Source organism: Mustelus asterias, chromosome 21 (genome assembly GCF_964213995.1).
Source record: "Mustelus asterias chromosome 21, sMusAst1.hap1.1, whole genome shotgun sequence".
Taxonomy (NCBI): Eukaryota; Metazoa; Chordata; class Chondrichthyes; order Carcharhiniformes; family Triakidae; genus Mustelus; species Mustelus asterias.
Window position 1 is genome coordinate 60,974,237 of NC_135821.1, and position 22,465 is coordinate 60,996,701.

Consider the following 22,465-nt stretch of genomic DNA (forward strand, 5'->3'; position numbering starts at 1 on the left):
TAGGGAGTGGGATAGCTTGATCTTGGTTTCAGATAAAGCTCGGCACAACATCGTGGGCCGAAGGGCCTGTTCTGTGCTGTTCTGTTCTATGTTCTAGAGGGTTGTGAGACTTTGGAACTCTCTGCCTCAGAATGCAGTGGAGATGGAGGGGGGTCACTGAACATGTTTCAGGTGGAGGCGAATTGATTCATTTGAGTAACAAGAATTTAAGATTACCAGGAGTAGATGGGAATGTGGAATTCGAAACAGAGATCAGTCACCATCTTACTGAATGGTCCAGCAGGATCAAGGGGCCGAATGGCCTACTCTTCTCCTATTTCATGTGTTCGTATAAGCCTGCTGTCTAAAAGCCCAAAACCTCAAGAGCCCAGTGCAATGACTTACATCCACTGAATGTTATTCTTGGATTTCTTCCGGATGAGTTGAATTCCTTCCAAAACATTGGTGATGTCGTAAATCCTCCTCTTCTGGACCTCCAGGACCTCCGCTGCTCGATTCAGGTCCAGGACGCCATCCACAGACTCGCTGAGGAGATGCACGAATTTCTTGGTCAGAAGCCCGAGCGAGGTGTCGTATCTCGTCTTCTCCCCGGGGGACTTGGGAGCTGTGAGCGGTGGAAAAAGAACAGGCACGTGGGTGAGAGCTCACACGTCAACAGTGTAGTCACAGAAAGCATCGAGAGAACTTCCACCACACAGCAAGGCAGCAAAGATCATCAGTGCCCAGAGCGACACAGCACAGAAAGAGGCCATTCACCCCATCACGCCTGTGCTAGCCAACAGTCCCACTTCTGTGCGCTTTCCCCAAGGCCCTGTATTTTTCACATCCCCAATTCCCTTTTGAAAGTTACTCTTGACTTTGCTCCCACCATTCCATCAGGCAGCGCCTTCCAGATCACAAGTTGATCCGTGTAAAATGTTCGGCTCAATCGGCCAATTACCTCAGAGCTGTGTCGTCCCATTCCCCACCTCCCGACTAGTGGAAACAGCTTCCCGCTATTTAATTGACCAAATACCCCTCATTATTTTGAACGCGGATGTTTCTTCACCTCAACCTTTGCTGCTACAAAGAGAATTATCCCAGTTTAAGGTATAATGGAGAGTCTGGAGAAATCCCTCAACCCCAGTACCATTCTAGGCAACTGACTGAAACTAATAATTGACGGCCACTCGCTAGCTGGAGACCAGAAAAGGCCCCTGGCTCATTGAAAGGCCATTCACCTCAGGAACACTGCAGCACACCATAAGGGAAAATAATTCCTCACCTCTCAACTAAATTCTTCTGCCTTCCTTCATCAGAAGAAGGTGCCAACTCCTACCGGAGCAGCTCAACTAGGTCCCTCACCCACAGCAATCGACTGTGGACTATTCAACCATGGGGCTCCTCATGATAATGTCAGCTCAGTGCTTTCCAGTGGGGGTGACACCTTGCAATCGAGAACAGGAACTTTGGGTGATTTCTTCTGCCCGGTGCTTCCTGCGCAGAGGTTGGCGAGGGATGGGGAAGAACAGAAGATACAAGCAGGGTCTAAACCACCTGCTGCCCGCACCCCTGGAGACTAATCAACTGGAGGGAGCTTAGTGCGACACCAGCCTCACTTTCTCCTGAACGCCAAACTCGCCCATTTTCAGTGGGCTTGTCAAGGAGGGCTTTCGGCGATTTTCTACGGCCATTCTAAAATGGCGGTGACCTGTCTTCCACAGGATTGACCTCTGGACGCCATTTTGAAATCAAAATGGCAGCATTTGATACTTTCTCCCACTGGAACTTAGCAACAAATGATACCAAGTCAACCCACCAGAAAGAAGCAAATCGACTGAGTGGGACTTGGGAGGAGGAAGTGCAGCCGCTCAAATTTTAACCATGACCCAATACAATGGCCAAGCACTTACTTTTCGGACTAGGAATCCTGGCCGGCATTTTGCCTTTTCCTTTTGGAGTTCGGAATTCTTGTAAGTAGGAATGCCCACTGTCTTCAAGGTCCAGTTTGCGTTTTGCCTGAGGACAAAGGAAAAAATGAAAATTATTTGTGATTTGGCACTTTAAAACAAGAAGCACTATACAAACATCAAACATCACGTCATAAAATCTCCCCAAATTTCATTCCACTCTTTCTTCCCGGGCTCAAATGTTGAGATGATCTCCAAAAGCACAGCCTCCCCACCCCTACCTCCACAGCACCGAGTGTCTGTTCGTCAACATGAACCTAAACAGAAACTGTTGTTTACTGTTCAACGGTCGGACGCTGATATAGAGGTAATCCAATCCCTGCTCAACATGTAGGGGCAAAGAGACGCAAATCACCAGCAAGAATCTCTGCCCAGTGGAGTGAATGACGCATCAATTGTGGAACTGCTGCCATTACCTCAGCACATGCCAAGTTTGATGGCAGCCCCAGTTTTGTCACTACGCAGCCGGCTCTGTAGAAAGCTGCATCGGTTAATGAGGTGTCAGCAGTGGCTCAGTGGGGACACTCTGTCCTCAAGAGCGAGATGGTTGTGGGTCCAAATCCAACTCCAGAACAATGGGCCCATAAATGGAGACCAACACTCCAGTGCAATACTGAGGACGTGCTGCACTGGTGGAACCTTCCAGGCACAACATTAAACTCGGACCCTGTCTGCCTTTTCAGGTGGTTACAAACAGATCCCTCAGTGTTATTTCCGGGAGGAACAGGAAACATCTCGCATGTCTTGGTGAATATTTAACCCTCAATTCCTTAAAACAAAAAACAAACTGGCTCCCCAATTTCTTAACAATACAACCAAGACTAAGAGAGTCATTTTTTGGTTTGAAGCATTTAGACACATGGAGCCTTAAGTTCTTAGGTGTCCAGATCAGCAACAACATATCCTGGTCCCCCCCCTATGCTGACACTTTAGTTAAGAAAGCCCACCAACGCCTCTACTTTCTCAGGAGTACAAGGAAATTTGGCACGTCAGCTACGACTCTCACCAGCTTTTACAGATGCACCAGAGAAAGGTCGTTTCTGGTTGTATCACAGCTTGGTATGGCTCCTGCTCTGCCCAAGACCCCATGAAACTACAAAAGGTCGTGAATGTAGCCCAGTCTATCACGAAAAACAGCCTCCCATCCATTGACTGTGTACGCTTCCCGCTGCCTCAGCAAAGCAGCCAGCATAATTAAGGACCCCACACACCCCGGATATTCTCTCTTCCACCGTCAGGAAGAAGGTACAAAAGTCTGAGGTCACGTACCAACCGACTCAAGAACAGCTTCCTCCCTGCTGCCATCAGACTTTTGAATGGACCTACCTTGCATTAAGTTGATCTTTCTCTACACCCTAGCTATGACTGTAACACTACATTCTGGACTCTCTCATTTCCTTCTCTATGAATGGTATGTTTTGTCTGTATAGTGCACAGGAAACAATCATTTTCCACTGTGTGTTAATACATGTGACAATAATAAATCAAATCAAGGGTTGTGAAAAGCATTATTTAAATACGAGTCTTTCAGAGAAGTGACCATGGACATTCTGAAAGTGGAATACATTCTAACAGGAGACTTATATACATCTGCATCTTAAAAACACACAAATATTAGATGATAAGATGCAGGGCCAGTTAAAAGATGACAAGCAAATGTGATTAGAAAAGGGAGGTTGAAGGACAGCGCATGAATGAGTGAGGGTTAAATGGTAACCAGAACCCCAGTCAACTCTCCAAGTTTGAAAGCAGTAGAAGATTTGTGCAATGGCCCAGCAGGGAATCACACCACCCAACGAGGTGAGGCACAGAGTTCAGCAAGATCCCGCACCAGTGCCAAGTTAATTACCCGGTACTGGCCTTTCCAACACCTCCCCACCCCCCACCATTCCCACAGCCAATTAGAAAGTCAGATTCTCAATTATCCCATTGGATAACTCTTGGCTCTCACTAAAGACTTTCCACGCACACTAACCCCTCCATCTCTAACATTTGCATAACCAATAAAAAAAAGTTTAAAGAAAACATCTTTGTTTTTGATGCCTCAATGACTTTCTCCACCATCCCCACCCACCACACCCCACCCCCGAGTGCTGTTCTCAGCAGTATCCTGGAGATTAATCTTCAATCCCTGATGACTCCACGGCTATCATAAGAATTACAATCATTACTGTGCAGAAGGAGGCCATTTGGCCCATCATGCCTGCACCGGCTCTCCAAACGAGCATCACGACTTAGTGCACATGGTTATTTGAATAGAAACAATCTAATGCCCTCCTGAGTGCCTCGATTGAACCTGCTTCCGCCACACTTCCAGGCAGTGCATTCCGGGCCCCAACCACTCTGTGAAAAAGTGTTTCCTCACATCACATTTGCTCCTGTTGCTAATCACTTTAAACCTGTGCCCTCTTGTTCTTTATTCTTTCTTGAGCGGGAACAGTTTCTCCCTATCTACTCTGTCCAGCCTCCTCAGGATTTTGAGTATTTCTATCAAATCTTCTCTTGGCCTTCTTCTCTCCAAGGAGAACAAACCCAACCTCTCCAATCTATGCTTAGAACTGAAGTTTCCCATCCCTGGAATCGTTCTTGTAAACCTCTACCGCACTCGCTCCAATGCGTTTACATCCACCCTCGAGTGTGGCGCCCCGAACCGTATGCAATCCTGGAGAGTTGGCAACCCAACTGGCCTAGGGAGATCCAACAACAGCCAGCATCCCTGTTCATTAGAGAGTGAAGCCTGCCGGCAAGGATATGGACACTGGGCTCCGTTGTGATGCTCCCTGTAGATGGATAGCTTGTTTTTACCTCTAGGTACAGTCACAAAGAGCAGCTTTGACGGAATAGATTATACAGCGCTCGAGGCAGTGCGGATGGGATGTGGTGACGGAATATCAGATTAAAAACAGTAAACCATCAATATTGGCAAAGGTTTGGATCATTTACTTTGGCTCCAGGCTAATTCACATCCACTGTTCAGTAGGCCAGCAGCCTGCAGCTTTCCCAGCCCCACAAACCACACCAGCAGGACACTCGCTACACCTTCAGGGGGGTTCAAGACCACAAAATGTCATGGAGGAAAACCATTAAGTGCCATCATTCATACTAGGGGCATTGCCATGACGAAAGGCCTTTGAAGGATGACCTCACATCACTTGGCTCGATTCCAAACCCAGGTCCTTTTTCCCCCAGACACCTCGTTATGAGAAACATGACAACTGGAGCCCGCTCTTCACTTGACGTAGCACAATTAACAACTCGCACCCAATCTCTCACCAGCACAGCCAGCCAACCATTCGCGTTGTCAAGGGCCTACACTCAAGGCCCCAACTTCCTCGCCACATCCTCTGAAGAAGCAGATTACTGTTTCACCACTCTGATTGCATAATCGGAGCAGGAACTGGCCTTAGCAGCGGGAGGCCAAGCTCGAGCTCTTTAACTTAAAACCCCCAGCAACAACTTGCATTAGCGCAGCGCTTTTAACAGGTTAAAATCATCCCGGGAGCAATTAACAGAACTGGACAGACACACAAGGAGATATTAGTACAGGTTTCGCCAAAGAGGAAGGTTTCTAAGTAGCGAATTAGAGAGGGAGTGAGTGGGAGTGAGGGATAAGGATTCAGAGGGGCTTGCAGAAGAAATCCCAGAACATAACTAGACAGCTTAGCAGACCACTATCAGCGGAACGATTAAAATCAGGGAGTGACAAAGAGGCCAGAACTGGAAGAGCCAATGATCTGACGGTTCCAGGTCTAAGGAGGTTACCGGAATACAGGAAGATGAGATCATGGAGGATTTCAAAATAGTTGGTTTTAAAATGGAGACGTTGCCACAGCAGAAAGTGACGCAGGTCAGCGCGAGCACAGGGCTGATGGGCGAATGGGATTTGGAGCAAGACAAGATACAGGCAGCAGAACTTTTGAACCAAAGCATTCACTTTGTGGCTACAGCTTTTGAGTGAACAAGTTCAATGAAGCAAAGCTTTCCCCACGAGACAGGGCCCCACCGGCTGCTAAGCCAGAGACTCATTCCGGAGGTAGATGGTCTCAGGTGCAGAGTGACATCTGGCCAAATGTGGGGACGGGTGACGTCACTGGGAAGAAAAGGGTTGATGGCGGGATGGAAGGAAATCTGACTTTCTTATGATGCTTCTTAATCTGATGCTGAGCAACACTCCACATCTCAGCTAATATGAATTAGGAGGAGTAGGCCACTCAGCCCCTCGAGCCGACTCCACCATTCAATAAGATCCTGGCTGGTCTGACTGCAACCTCGATCCCGCATTCCTGCCTGCCCCGCCCCCTGATATTATTTTACCTCCTTGTTAATCAAGAACCTAATCTCACAGAATTTAATCTCACAGGCAGCCTGGTCTCTTGGGTAAGGTTCTAGAGATTGTCCCCCAGCAAGAGTTCCAATAAATGACTGGTTAGGCCTCAGCTAAAATTAGAGTTCAATTCTGGCCACCACCCTATAGAAAGGATGTCAAGGCATTGGAAAGGGTGCAGAAAAGATTTACCAGAATGGTACAAAAGATGAGGACCTTCAGTCATGTGGAGGCACTGGAGAAGTTGAAATTGTTCCCTTTAGAGTAAAGATTAAAGGGGGAGATTTAATTGAGGTTTGATTTTTATCTGAAACGCACTGCCTGGAAGCAGGTTAAGTCAAAAATTTCAAAAGGAGATTTAATGCATCAGTGAGTGGAGTTTTTTTTGGCTGGGGAAGGGCAGGGAAAGGGCTAGTCTGAGCAGACAGACAAGGGACAGAATGGTCTCCTTCTGTATACAGCACGGACCTTCCAGGACATGCGCGCACTCACCAACAAACAAACCTCTCCCCTCAACAAACCCGCAACCTGGCCTTTGAATGTTTTAAAGTGCAGACTGGAGAGCATCTGTTAAGGAACACTCATTGCTGCGTTGCCAGTCTATTGCACCTGTGCAGTTCCGAGTTTTCTCCATGCCTGCTGCCGCTTCATCTCCTCCCTGCCTGACCTGGGATGACCACTTAAACCTGGGCTACCGCCCTTGGATGACCCCCCCTCAGCTAGATGTCACAGGAGGACTCTGTGACAACTAGCCAGCTATTCAAGTACAACAGGCAACGCGCCAGATCCAGACTATCCTCCTGTCCAATGCCCTTTCCCGCAGCTGTCACTAAACAGCAATTTGAATGCACACAGCAACTTTAATAAAACGTTAATCACCCCAATTGGGGGGGGTTTAGAAACCCTACAGCACAGAAATAGGCCATTCGGCCCATCGAGTCTGCACCGACCACAATCCCACCCAGGCCCTACCCCCATATCCCTAAATATTTACCCGCTAATCCTGACTGATTTCTTTCTACACTCCCTCACCCACAGCATTAAGGTCCTGTTATTTTCCCAGTTCAACTAAGTTCTATTTTATCTCAATTCCACTTGTTCAGCTCTCTGTGCCCCCCCCCCAAAATCTCTTCTGTCTCTCCAACCCCAGCCTCACTTCCTAAAGCCTGCCCGAATTGCCGAGCCAGTCTGTGCCTCAAGTCCATTCTCCGGCCGCAGTTTCCCCCTCAATGCCACTGGGTGGCAGTGCCGTGCCACAGGGGCAACGATGCCTCAGTGGGCAATGCCCACACAAACACTCCTCGGTGCCTGTTCAGACAGCCTGGCCTGGGCTGCCTCATGCCGCGCACGCAACGCGAACTCTGCTGGAGTCACTGTGCGTTCAGCTCTCAGGAGCTCCCCCACCCCCCACTATTCAGCTTCCAAACAGCACAATAATTGCCTTTCTTCTGCCTCTCTGTGAATGATATTGGTGTTGAATAGCTCCCGTCACAGCCACACAATGGGCTCTCAAAGCTCGAGCACTTTCATAATCGAGCAGATTTTTAGGTGATCAACATTAGCCGTGGCGAGTGAAATTATTGCCATTAAGCAGTCCTGGGCCATGCTCATGTGCATTAGATACAACGCAAAGCCCCCTTTACCCATCTTCCAACAAGACCCCTCCTCTGGCTCCTGGCACCTTGTGCTCTCTGCAGGAGCTGCCCAGTTAAACACCAAAATTAGGGGGAAATTCTTGGCCTTTTGTGGCCTCATGTTTACCAGGAACTGGGTTTGAAACAGGCTTGCGTCAGCTGTGGCTCAGTCGCTAGCGCTTTCGCCTCCGAGTAGCAAAGTTCCGGGTTCAAGTCCCACCCCAGGACTAGGGTACAGAAGTCAAGGCTGATATTCCAGTGCAGCACTGAGGGAGTTCGGCATTGTCCAAGGAGCCGTCTTTCAGATGAGATGTTAAATTGCCTGCTTGGGTGGTGTGTAAAAGATTCTATGGCACTATTTGTAGGTAGGACACAAAGTTATCTCCGGTCAACATTAATCCATCAAACGACATCTCAAATCTGGACGTTATCATGTTGCTGTTGTGGGAGATTGGTGCGTTTTTATTTCCCAATGTACTCTTACAGGAAGTGGACAAGACACTCCGGGGTAGGCTTCTGGGCCTTGTCAGCAATCTGCAGAAACACTCAATGTCATTGGCAGCAAGTTGACTAAGTCACTCAAACTCAGCCCAGATTGGTAGACACTTCGGCAATTTAACCGGGAAAGGAGCCTTCCTACTCTTGCAGATCTCTCTGCACTCCCCCCCAATTCTGGCCTCTTGTGCATTCACGGACTCCATTATTCCACCACTGACAGCTGTGCCTTCAGCTGCCGAGGCACTAAGTTCTGGAATTCCCTCCCTAAACTTCGCCGCCTCCCTTCCTCCCCTTTTCAGACACTCCATAAAATCTCTCTGACCAAGCTCCTGTCTTAATAACGCCACGTGCAGTTGGAGGTTTAATTTTGCCTTATTTTCCTTCTTGCTTGTGAACTCTTTCTGTGTCTCACCAAACAAGCAGTCACTGGGGTGGAATCACTGAGATGAGGAAACCCTGGACACACGACCACAATCTTGGGGTGTTGGGGCTCCAAGTGTCCCCCCCTTAGCCCCTCACTGCAGCCACTGATGTCGAGGGCGACTGTGCCCGGATCTTGATGTCTCTTGGATTGTAATAGGAGCAAGAGGGAGCCATTCAATCCCATGAGTCTGTTCCACCCATTCAATTAATTCATGGCTGATCTGCGGCCTAACTCCGCCCAACAACCCTCCGCGATTTCATAACCGTTTAAATATCTCGACTGTCAAAATTCCATCAAACTCAGGTTTGAAAAGCAAGGTGACACAGTGGTTAGCACTGCTGCCTCACAGCGCCAGGAACTCGGGTTCAATCCCCGGCTTGTTCACTGTCAGTGTGGAGTTTGCACACTCTCCCCGTGTCTGCGTGGGTTTCCTCCCACAGCCCAAAAGACGTGCTGGTTAGGTGCGTTGGCCATGTTAAATTCTCCCTCAGTGAACCCGAACAGGCGCCAGAGTGTGGCGACTAGGGGATTTTCACAGTAACTTCATTGCAGTGTTAATGTAAGCCTACTTGTGACACTAATAATAAAAAAATAAAATGTTTCAGTTGGACCCCTGCCCCACGGCATTTGGGGAGTAAGTGCACTATATTTTGTGTGACAATGTGATCTTTGGGTGCGTTAACATCCCAGATGGTGGCAGTGTGTGAAACAATAGCCGCACTTAGAAGTGTAGCTCAGACGTTTCCCAGTCACTAGAGTGGTTACAGTTTCTATTGCGTTGTCCATGGAGCTGCGGCAAAGTTATTATTATGAGTCCGGGATGTTAGGAGGGGAAACGGACGAGGGGGATGAAGGGCAATCACTTTCCTCTTTCTGGCCTCTAATTTGATCAATATTTGTAATGTCCTTTTCTGAAAGTTTGGGTTCACTTAACCATTGCTCGAGAGCCCAGAGAGACAGTTTATATTCCACTCTCCATCGACAGAGAGCTGTTGCCAAGTCTCCCTTTGGACAACAGAGCCTTTGCCGCAGAGCCTTTGGGAAGCTTTGATCAACAGGTTGTGGGGTGGTGGTCAGTAAGGTCGCAGGAGGGCACTGGAATTGCAAATCAATGCATCAAGCTGCCCAGTGCATCTCCGTACAGCACACAGAGCATGCTCCACAACACCATGCAGGATCAACCGAGGGTTGAATGACAGATGCTGAAAGGTGTATAGGCACACTGGCTCACTGTCACAAACAGTGTGCACAAACTTACATTTATAATAGCACCTTTAATGGAGTATAACATGATATCAAGAAACTGCTGACTGCATTGGATACGGCAAAGACAATGGGGCCCTGGCAAGAACCCAACCATAGCACTGAAGACTGGTGCTCCAGAGCGAGCCGTGTGCGCAAGTCAAGCTCTTCCAATGCAGGTACCACACTGGCATCGAGCAGAGAATGTGGAAAATTGCTCAGGGATGTCCCATCCACAAGAAGCAGAACAAATCCTGCGTGACCCCATCAGTCTACTCTCAATCAACACCAATATGATGGATGCCGCCGTTTGCAGCGCTATCGAGCAGTACGTACTCAGCAACAACCTGCCCACTGACGCTCAGTTTGACTCAGCACTCCACCTCGTTACAGCCTTGGTCCAAATATGGACAAAAGAGCTGAACTCAAAGGGCAGCAAAGTGCATTTCCTGCACATCAGAGACTGTCTACATAAAACACAATTGTCTTTTCAGATTTTACATATCAACAGGTGCCTATATTTAAAAGATAGTAGTTGATTAATATTTAGTCAGTTGATGAAGTCCTGTCCCTTTAAGAGTGAGAGCACTGACCCCCCCCCCCCCCTCCCCCCTCCCAACCATTGCCCTCCTGTCTGAGCAGGCTACTGGCCAAACATTATTGCTGCTGTGTTTCCTTCAATGGGGAAGGGGAGACATTTTCCATCTTAAACGAGTAGAACTGGGTGTCGGACATCACAATAACCCCCCCCTACCAGCTGCGTTCACGGCACAGCACTGCCTGAAAACCCATCATTCCAGCATCTGCAAGGAGCTTCCGCTTTGAATCGGGGCCTCCACAGGAGAGAGATAGAAAGGTTTATATTGATACAGGGACCTCTGTGATCCCTCAAAGCGTGCTGCAGCCAACAAAGTACTTTTGAAATGCAGCCACTGTTGTAATGTAGAAAATAAGGCTGCCAATTTGCACACGGCAAGTCCCCACACACAGCAATATGATAACTGACCAGATTTTATTGATGTTCTTTAAGGGATAGTTTTTTTGGCCAGCGCCGATCCTCTGACAGTGCAGCACTCCTTCAGTGCCGTGCTGAAGTGTCAGTCTTGACTTTGTGCTTACACTTTCAGCGTAGAACTTTAACCCACAACATTTTGATTCACTTCAAAGAGAGATTATCAGGTCATTTGTTACTTATGGGATCTTACTGTGCAATAAATTGGCTGCCATGTTTCACTACAACAGCGACAACACTTCAAAAAGATGTCCTGAGATGATGATAGGTCGAAATGCAAGCCCTTCCTTTTCACCTTTCCTTCCTTCAACAAGGAAGATCCTCAGTGTGTAGGGTGCCTGTTCCAAGCCCTAGGGTATCTTGTTCAAAGAGCCATCATTTCCTTGTGAACCATGACTTTGTATCAGCCAGCTCTTCAACCTCAATGGGTCATAATCAAAACCAATCCAGAATCTGCTTAGATCAGGTGTCGATGAAAAGCAATGGGGACACTGCCTTCTTTCCCAACTTGCCCATCACATATCCGCAACATCACCAAGACCACCTACTCCCACCTCCACAATGCTGCCCAAATCTCCAGTTCTGAAGATAAATCATAATCGACTCAAGGTTAAACCTGTTCCTCCCTCCGCAGATGCTGCCTGACCTGCTGAGTGTTTTCACATTTTGTTTTTATTTCAAATTTCCAGCTTTTGTAGTAATCTTGCATTTGTCCAAATCTGCCTTTGCCTCAGTTGCTGATGCGGAATTGCCGGCGTTGGACTGGGGTGGACACAGTAAGTAGTCTCACAACACCAGGGTTAAAGTCCAACAGGTTTATTTGGTAGCACGAGCTTTTGGAGTGCTCCTCCTTCATCAGGTGAGATACTTGGGAACCCACTCACCTGATGAAGGGGCAGCGCTCCGAAAGCTCGTGATTCCAGATACACTGGCAACTCCACATCATGGCTACCACCGAGACCGCAAACTGCCAGCTCAAACTGGAGAGGATCTCCAACCAGATCGCGTATATCGACACAGACATCAAGTTGCCTCAGTTCGTAGACTGATACCCTCATCCATCCCCGTGTAACGTCTAGACTTCACTGTTCCGACCATCTTCAGACCATCTCTCGTCTTCCTCCAGTAATAACTTGAACTCATCTAAAACTCGATTACCCATAGCCAAATCCTCTGACCTGCAATAGCTCCTGGGTCAGCAACATGTCCATTTTAGAATTATCATTCTTGTATTCTATTCCTCACCAATGTCCGAATCACACACTGACCTTTCCCAGCCCTCCATCTCTTTGGGGTGGCATGGTGGCTCAGTGGTTAGCACTGCTTCCCCACAGCAAGAAGTTTAACAACACCAGGTTAAAGTCCAACAGGTTTATTTGGTAGCAAAAGCCACACAAGCTTTCGAGGCTCTGAGCCCCTTCTTCAGGTGAGTGGGAATTCTGTTCACAAACAGAACTTATAAGACACAGACTCAATTTACATGAATAATGGTTGGAATGCGAATACTTACAACTAATCCAGTCTTTAAGAAACAAAACAATGGGAGTGGAGAGCCGGCATCTCCACATCATGACTACCATAGACACCGCAAACTGCCGGCTCCAAGTGGAGAGGATCGCCAAGAAGATCGCGCATATCGACACAGACATCAAGTTTCTACAAAGATGCAAGAAAGCAGACAAGATACCGAAAGGACTACAGATCACGAACCCACTCAGGTCAACCTATAAGCCGGCATCTCCACATCATGACTCCCCACAGCACCAGGGACCCAGGTTCAATTCCAGCCTCAGGCGACTGTGTGTGTGTATGTGTGTGGAGTTTGCACGTTCTCCCCATGTCTGCGTGGGTTTCCTCCGAGTGCTCCGGTTTCCTCCCACAGTCCAAAGATGTGCGGGTTAGGTGGATTGGCCATGCTAAATTGCCCCTTAATGAGAGGGGGATTAGGAGGGTAAATCTATGGGGTTACAGGGATACGGCCTGGGTGGGATTGTTGTTGATGCAGGCTCGATGGGTCAAATGGCCTCCTTCTGCACTCTAGGGATTCTATGAATACTGACCTCTTATGCATCCCCATTGCAAGCAGTGCTTTCGGCCTAGGCTCAAGCTCTGGAAACCACCCCCCCGCCACAACCACCACAAACCTCTCCATCTCTCTCTTCCTTTAAGGCACTTAAAATCTACCTCTGATCAAATTTTTGAACCAATATTTACTTGGTGTCACGATAACACTCCTACAGATGTCTCAGAAGGAGCTGCTTAAGCAAAAAACTGTTGCACTGTACAGCCCTTTGCACCTCCCTGCTCCTATCTTGTGATTTTGGGGGAGGTCACAACCCGTGACAACAGGCACTGTTCCAACAGGAGTTGGACTTTTGAGTTTTAAACCAGGACTCTCAGGTGAACTGGCAGAGCTCTGTGTGTTACTGGCTGCATTCCCTTAGTCTTGAACCAATGCCAACCATGAGCCATGACTTGGCCACACCTGTTGGCAGCACTTGCCTTAACAGGTGTCGCAACACACCAGATAGCAGTGGCAGGGGGAAGAGATGTGATTGAACCACTTGTAGGGGGAGAGAGGGAACCATTTCCATAGGCAGCAACAAAAGCTCCAATGATTTGCCTGGAGCCATTTTGCATAGACTTTTTTTGGGAGACTTCAGTGCAAATCACTGCTTCAGTCCCGCTCTCCCTCACAACCCCCGGCTGACTGTCTGTCCCCCACCCTCTCTCTGCTTCCTCTGATGTCTCTGTGCATCTCTTCCCCACCTCCCATTGCATCCCCACACTCTTCCCCTCCCAAATTAAGTGGGGGTGGGAGAGGGGGTGGTTCAGCAGCACAACGCGCAAGGATGGGGGCTTTCAATCCAATAAGATTTACCAAACACTCCACCCTCACCATCGATCCACTATTATCACCCCCTCCCTGTAAGGCCCCCAACTCCTCATCACCCGAGTGTAAAATTAGAGTCCAAGAGGCTATTTGACTCGAAGGTACCACAGCAGCCTCCTCTGGTCCGTGGCTTAGGGCATAGCAACCTCACCGCAGTCAGATGACTCTGGACCCAAATCCAGAGACTCTAACGCACAGGCTGACACCCTCAGTGTAGAGGGTGTGCTAAACTATGACGGGTGCCATCTTTTAAATGAGACATTGGAACCTCATGTATCATTTCATCCAAAAGACAGGACCTCCGGCAGTGCAGACTACTAGAATGTCAATTGCTCAAGTCTCTGGAGTGGGTCTTGAACTCAGGACCTTTCAACTCAAGGCCAATGTGCTGCCTGCTGAGATACAGATGACTCCACGACTAGACCAGTTAACACTGCAGCTCAATCAAGAAGGCAGCTTCAGGTTTTGCTTTCCTGTGCCCTGGCAACGTTAGAGATCAAAACGTCAAACCATTCTCTGGTCATAATTTCAGAGGGACAGCAAACAGTCAACAAGGCAAGGACTGGAAATGCTTCACATTTACACAATCTTCTCACAGCCAATAGGAACAGGGGACATTCATTGTTATGTCATGATCTAACTGAATGGCAGGACAAATTCAGAGGGGCCGAATGGCCTATTCTTGTTGCTCAAAAGCTCGGTCTGATGGTAATATCCCCCCGATTAAGGGCTAAGATCAACAAACCGAAGCAAGACTAGGCCCCCTGTGCTCGAGGGTGAATTAAGCACATGTGTGTCGCACAGGGAGCAGACGGAGATTGGCTCACAGGTATAAACAACCTGCATACACTATCTAGGCCCCTCAGCTGAGCATGTTTGGCCTCGGAGGAATCACAAAAGACTCAAAAGCAAAATGTCTGCTCATCATCACAATTTTGTTTGTGGGATCTTGCTGCCACGTTGCCCTACATTACAGCAGTGGCCGCACTTTGTATTGTACCTCATTGGCTGCAGGGCTCCCTGGGACATCCAGAAGTCCTGAAAGGTGTTACGTAAATACGAGTGAGAGAAATGAAGTAGTCTCAAGGTGGCAAAACACATCCTTGCCGAGAGAGAAAAGACTGCAACATGTTGAGACATTGCACAGAAATAGCTGAAAACTCTTGTGCCTGGAACGCCCATATCTGCCCCCAACTACACAAAGTAATTCATTGTACACATTCTCCCTCCACAATATAACACAAACAACACCTTCACAGCAGCTCCAACATCTCCTTCACCTTCAACAAGGTCCCCTCGACTCAAGTGATACAAACCCATGGACCTTTAATGAAAAGCTTGCATTTCTTCAGTGTGTCTCTCTCAACCTCAGTCCCAAAGCACTTTAGTTATTGAAGTTCTTTTTTAAAACAGTAGTCACTGTTATAATAAAGGAAACAGGGAAGCCAACATGGTGCACAGCAAGATCCCACAAAGAATCAGAGGATCCCTACAGTGCAGGAGTATACCGACAACAATCCCATCCATGTCACCCCACATATTTATCCTGCTAGTCCCCCTGATGCCAAGGAGAGAATTTCAATTTAGCATGGCCAATCCACCTCAACTGCACATCTTTGGACTGTGGGAGGAATCCAGAGGAAACTCATGCAGACACCGGGAGAACGTGCGGACTCCGCAGACAATGACTGAAGGCTGGAATTGAGCCCAGGTCCTTGGCACTGTCAGGCAGCAGTGCTAACCACTGTGCCACCCAAAGAGCAATGTGACAATTGCCAGATATTTTTCAAAATGTGATGCTCATTGAGGGATATATGTCGCCCATAACATCAGGGAGAACTCCTTAGCTCCTCATCCACCCGATATAGTGCAGAGGCCTCAGTTCAACATCTCATCCAGAAAAACAGGACTTCCTGCAGTGCAACACTCCATCTACTATACTGCGACGGCCGAAAATGATGTGCTCGTGTCTCGAGCATGGGACCTGAATCCCCAACCTTCTGACTCAGAATGGAGAAGTTACCAACTGAACTGCAGCTGACACCAGGAGAATAAAGGCAGCAGGGGAACCAAAAGTACTTCGATCAAAAGAACATCTTTTCCCTTCCTCAAAGGATCCCTTAATCAGCAGGCCAGTGAAAGCGGAGCTCATGTCATTGCTAAATTACCGATTTCCAACATTTCCTTTCGTCCAATTTCCAAACCACAAACAGAACACAAAATTTGTCAGAGAGAGAACCACATTTGTTATCAGCGGGCGACACTCCAGCCTCTGAGGCACGTCCAATCCAGAGACGCGAGTAGGTAATTAAGTCAGACACCAGCAAGTAGTGCTGAGGGAGCGCGCTGTCTTTCGGGTGAGATTTAAAACCATGACCCTTCCTGGTATCTCAGGTGGATGCAGGAGATGCCACGACACTGTTGGAAAGAAGAACAAGATGGTTTGCCCCAGTTATCCCAGGCCAATACTCATCACTCAACTAACATCACCAGGGGGCTTTGCTGTGCTCAAACTGCCTGCCACAGTTCCTATATTACTACACTTAAAAAACAAACAATACTTCACTGTCTATAAAGCACTTTGGGATGTCCTCAGATTGATCTAACAAAAGTATTTAAAAAGAAGAGTTTTGCAAAGTTGGGATTGTGCTGTGAAGGGCCAATCCAACTGAGTAAAAATAGTCATCTGGTAATACTGAACTTGAGCTGAAAAATAAGGTGTCTTTTTGTGGAGACTTTTAGCTTTGTGCACATCAGGACGTTCACAAGAACACAATGCAAGTGAAATCGAAAAATTTATACCATACAAGAAGAGAGTGCTGATTTGGTTGGCAAATAGACTCCGATTGGTAGAGGCATTGCCACGAAGAATACACCAGTTGATGGCGACTGACAGTTAACTGCCAAACACTGAAATTTAAACCGGGCAGCTTGACCCTGATTGGTTAAGGCAATGCCCTAAGGAACGAACAAACCAGCGAATGGCTGTCATGCATTTTGCTCACCTGAAACAGGCACAATGTTTATGTCCTGCCTATAAAAAGTAGGTGGCCCTGTGTATTAATAAGCGTAGCTTCCAATGCACACATACTGAAAGTCCAACTGATAAAAAACTTAATTTGGTTGTCAGCGTAATTATGAGCAGGCTGAGGATTATTCCGCAAATGTCCAACCGCAGAATGTTGGACACTGCTTTGAGTCTGGCAAGCACTGGCTGCTTGGGTAGATCTTTATCTACCCTGTAAAAATTGTTGATTTCCTTTGCTTTGTTTTCTTGCAAATGTCCTGATGAATGCAAGATGAAAAGCTTTGACAAAAAGTCTATTTTTTTCCTCGCAATACCGAAATTAAAATTTGCTTCCAGCTAAAAAGACAACTATAAATATGAGAGTTTTAAAGTTTATTTATTAGTGTCACAAGTAGGCTTACATTAACACTGCAATGAAGTTACTGTGAAAATCCCCGAGTTGCCACACTCCGGCGCCTGTTCTGTTACACCGAGGGAGAATTTAGCAAGGCCAATGCACCTAACCAGCACGTCTTTCGGACTGTGGGAGGAAACCCACGCAGACACGGGGAGAACATACCGACTCCGCACAGACAGTGACCCAAGCCGGGAATCGAACCTGGGTTCCTGTCGCTGTGATGCAACAGTGCTAACCACTCGGCCACCGAGTCGTAGATCCAACGCAGAATCGAGAGAGACTCCACTATCCAGAGAATGGAACACACGGCATTCTGCACGGAGCATCAGTGGATTTCAGAGGAAGGCAGATAAACAGGAGAGAGAAAGGAACAGAAGGGTATGCTGATAGGGCGAGTTAATATAGGATGGGCGGAGGTTCATGTGGGCTATAAGCACTGACAAAGACCAGTTGGGCCAAAGGGCCTGTTTCTGTGCTGGTGACTCTTTATAAAATAAAACGCAAGCTCTCCCTTTTTAAAATTTCTCTGCACAGCATAAACTGCTGGAGAATCCAACTCGCCCGCACAAAATTCCACAGGACCAGGAGCAGTGTGGTTATATAAATAGCAGCACTGAGTAAGTAGCAATGAACTGGATCACCCCGACCACTATGCACTACACATATACAGCAGCATTATAAAGGAAATAAACCAAGCCAACTTTTAAGTAAGCGAGAGGGTTTCACATCAACAGACCACAGTTCTCCGCTCCCAATGAGTATAATCAGGCTTATGTGATGCTGAGCAACACCATTCAGGTAGATCTGAAATCTAACGTCAATCAGTCAATCTCAATCATTGGGGTGCAGCAGTTGATCTCAGTACCAAGCTAGGAGGGAGGGAAGCATATAGTGCTCCCAAACCACTCTGAAAAGTGACTATCGGTAAAAATCAGATGCGTCAAAAGCCCTCCTAGCGCCCACACTTTAATATGTTTGGAAGGTCTCAAAGGCTTGCCCATTTACAGCATTATGACGATGATCAGACCACCTGTTTTTGTGATCATTGAATCATAGAACGGTTACAGCAGAAGGAGGCCACTCAGCCCATAATGGCAATGCTGGCTCTCTGAGAAAGCAAATCACCTAGTCCCACTTTTCCCCTATAGCCGAGCAAAACGGTCTCTCATTAGGTAACGATCCAGTTCCCTTTGAATAGTCATGTCTGAATCTGCACACTGAGGAGGCACGGTGGCACAGTGGTTAGCACTGCTGCTCAACTCCAGGGACCAGGGTTCAATTCCCAGCTTGGGTCACTATCTGTGTGGAGTCTGCATGTTCCCCGTGTCTGCATGGGTTTCTCCAGTGTACCCGAACAGTGGCGACTAGGGGATTTTCACAGTAACTTCACTGCAGCGTTAATGCAAACCTACTTGTGACACGAATAAACTTTAAAGCCTTAAACTCAGGCAGCACATTCCCAATCCCCGCCAATCACTGTGTATAAAAGCTTTGTCCTCATGTTGTCTCTCGTTCTTTTGCCAATGACCTTACATTTGGTCTCCTCTGGTTCCTGACTCTGCCAATGGGGACAGTTCCTCTCAATCTACTCTATCCTGGCTCCCCCCCCATACCATTTTGAACACTACCAAACCTCTCAGTTTTCTCTTTAAAGAGACTAGCTGCTGCTACTCCGGGCCATCTCCACAACTGAAGTCAAACATTAAATCGGGGGATAGGTATTGACCAGGACACCAGGAGAGAGCTTCCCTTTTCTTATTCAAAATAGTGCCAGGGGATCTTTTGCGACCATCCAGGAGCAGATGAGGCCTCGGTTTAACATCCCACCTGAAAGACAGCATCTCAGACAATGCGGCAGTCTCTCTGCGCTGCAATGGGAGAGCCAGTCTAGATCGTGTTCGAGCTTCTGGGGTGGGATCTTGAACCTGCGACCTTGGGACGCAGAAGCAGAGTTAAACACACTAAGCCACAGCTGATGAGGAGGAGAATACAGAAAGGAATTCCTCAGGGGGTGGGAGACTCGTGATCCAGTTCAAGACAATGCCTGGTGGAGTTTAAGAAAAAAAAAGACAAATAGCAAGCAAGTGGGAAAAGTGTTGAAATAAAACAGGGAAAGAATGGAGAGAAGCCATTAGGTAAGCAATTGTGTCTGTTTTTCAGCTTCACAGAACAGCAGCAACCCTGGGTACAGAACCCTCTCTCACAGGGGTACAGAAATACTGGGGAACAAAGCATCAAGCCACAAGCTGCAGGCCCAAGTGTTCAGAAACAGCTGTCACTTATTCCAGCACATGTGAATTGGCTCGGTGCTCCTGGCTGCTTGCCACCTGACGATATTAGCTTTTGAAAGTCGCATTCCTTCCACCAGTGGACTTGCTGGCAGAGATGACGTTTCAGTCAATCAGAAAATGGTCACTGGTGCAGCGCCAGCCCAGAGTCACAGCAAAGCCCGGCTTTCAAAACTCACTCAAATATGGGCACAAGGTCTACAATGGGTGGCACAGTGGTTAGCGCTGCTGCCTCACTGCGCCAGAGACCTGGGTTCCATTCCCGGCTTGGGTCACTGCCTGTGTGGAGTTTGCACATTCGCCGTGTCTGCGTGGGTTTCCTCCCACAGTCCAAAGATGCGCAGGTTAGGTGGATTGACCGTGCTCAATAGCCCCTTGGTGTCGGGGACTAGCTGGGGTAAATGCATGGGGTTATGGGGATAGGACCTGGGTCAGTGCAGATTCGATGGGCCACATGACCTCCTTCTGCACTGTAGGGATTCTATTGGGCAGAGGTGACAGGAGACAAGGAGTTTGGAACCTTCCCAATTAGGGGATCTTGGCTAAGATCAAGCGGCGTCGGATCAAGCCCAAGATGGGGTGCAATGCCATATCCCGTCAGCTTGGATCTTGTTTTGTCTCCCTCATGGGGATCTTGAATTGGATTCAATTGGAATTCGAATTTGTTTTTTGGAGCAAGCAAGGAATGGATTTGAGGTTGCCCGGTCCATTCTGAGCATTGGCTTTGTAACTTTAAGGATGGAGTTTTTTTTTAAATAGAAAAAAGACCTTCCAGCCCCAGAGATCTATCTTTGTTTTTAGGAAATCGATCTTCTTTCTTCTTCAATAGTGGGTCAGTGATGTTGTCAGTTTCAATACGGCACCCAGACACATGGCGAACTTCAAGCCATCCATGCTTGGCCTACTGAATATGGCGTGAAACACGGGTACACAATTAATGAGGTGGGGGCTGCGTTTTCCCATCAGCCTCCGCAATGGGAAACACTCCATGTCCCAGCCCCCCCGGCCACAGCACTGGGAGAATCCCACCCAAAGGACAGGGAAGGGAGAAAGCCACATCACAACAGCCCAAGCACCACTGCCATACAATGCATTCTTCAGCACCTAAATCAGTACCAGACTACTTTCAGGGACATGATAGAACCTTTCAATACAGGTCCATCTGCCAGTCCTATCCAATTAGCCTCATTCTTACTGACCTTTAACCCCATCTATGCAAATGTATTTTTCTTTTCAAGACACAGTATATGATTAACCACGAAATGTGGTAAAATGTAGCACGCTTGGGAGGAAATAGATGCTTTGAATCATAGAATCCTTACAGAAAGAGGTCACTTGGCCCATCGAGTCTGCACCAACAACAATCCCCGTAACCCCACGTATTCACCCTACTATGTCCCCCTGACACTAAGGGACAATTGAGCATGGACAATCAACCCAACCCACACATCTTTGGAAACCCACGCAGACACAGGAAGACGTGCAAATGCCACACAGACAGACACACCTGAGGCCAGAATTGAACCAGGGTCCCTGGTGCTGTGAAGCAGCAGTGCTAACCACAGTGCCACCCTTTTGAGCCTAAGCTCTCCACAATTGGAGTGTTCCTCACCTCCTGTCCAGGTCTGTTACAAACTACCTGGCAACCAACAACTCCATTCACATTGCATGATGAGAAAAGACCATGTTCCCTTTTGAAAGTGTGGCAAAGACAGTGGTTTAGAAAATGGGGGAAGGAGGAGAATGTTTGAGGAAACAGGGTTAGAAATCCCAACAACAACCTGCATTTATATGCCATCTTTAAAGTAGTGAAGCATCCCATGACAAGTCACAGGAGCATTATCAAACGGAAGTCTGACACGAAGTCATATAAAGAGATAGCAGGAGAGTCGACTAAAACCTTGCCCGAAAACGTAAGCTTTAAGAAGTGTTTTTAAGAAGAGAAAAGATTTAGAGAGGATTAGGATAGAGTTCCACAGCTATGGAATGGCCACCAATGACAGAGCGATGAAAACTGGGATGCACAGGAGCCAGAACTGGAGATCTCAGAGTTGTAGGTGTTTTACAGGCGCAGGGAGAGGCAAGGTCACAGCGGGATTTGAACACACAGATGAGAATTTTAAATCTGAGGCATTGCAGGAGCAGGCAGTTAGTAAGCAGGCAGGTGAAGATAGTTACTTAGGAAAGTTCCCAACTGCTGTACCAAACCCTGCCCCCCTCCAGTTATGGGCAAAGGAGGAACTGCGAATTGTCACATGTACTGGCTACCGCAGTACAGATGTTGAGCTAGTGGTAGAAAGACATCACTAACATAACTGAGCCAGTCCTACATTTTTCCACAGTGCAACCCAGTGTCATTGGCAACTGATTGCATTTGACACATTCAACCAAAAAAAAGAGGCCACTTGATAGAGGAACCTGGAAAATCAAAGGCCAATTTAATTGCAATGGCTTCTATGGCCATCTAGAAGGGGAAGATTTTCTTTCTGGTACTGTTGAACTCCTATCAGTTTACCCGTTTGGGTAGAGTTGGACTTGTCTTAATAATGGATACAAAGAGAATCACAAGAGAAACATGTAATGGGGCCTACTTGCTCTTCGCAGCTGTCGAGAGCATTCCGTTTGCAATTCAAATCAAGGGAACTGTAGTGTCCCCTTGACTCCGAATAAACAGACATAAAGAGCAAAAGGACAAAGACTCAACACAGTGAGATCTCAGTTAGTGCGGCCACAAGAATGCTGAGTCTTTTATCGCGCTCCATGGTTGGTAATCATT

General features: G+C 47.6%; 1 protein-coding gene across 1 annotated transcript in view; it reads right to left on the reverse strand.

The window, feature by feature from the left end:
* The window catches only part of e2f2 (E2F transcription factor 2), a 53,336-nt gene that overhangs the window by 14,238 nt on the left and 16,633 nt on the right, over positions 1-22,465 (reverse strand). Inside the window, exons 2-3 of the mRNA XM_078237192.1 lie at positions 1,893-1,998; positions 385-604 (exon numbers count right to left, since the gene is read on the reverse strand). Of these exons, the coding sequence (XP_078093318.1) occupies positions 385-604; positions 1,893-1,998 (326 nt within the window). The remainder of the gene's footprint in view (positions 1-384; positions 605-1,892; positions 1,999-22,465) is intronic.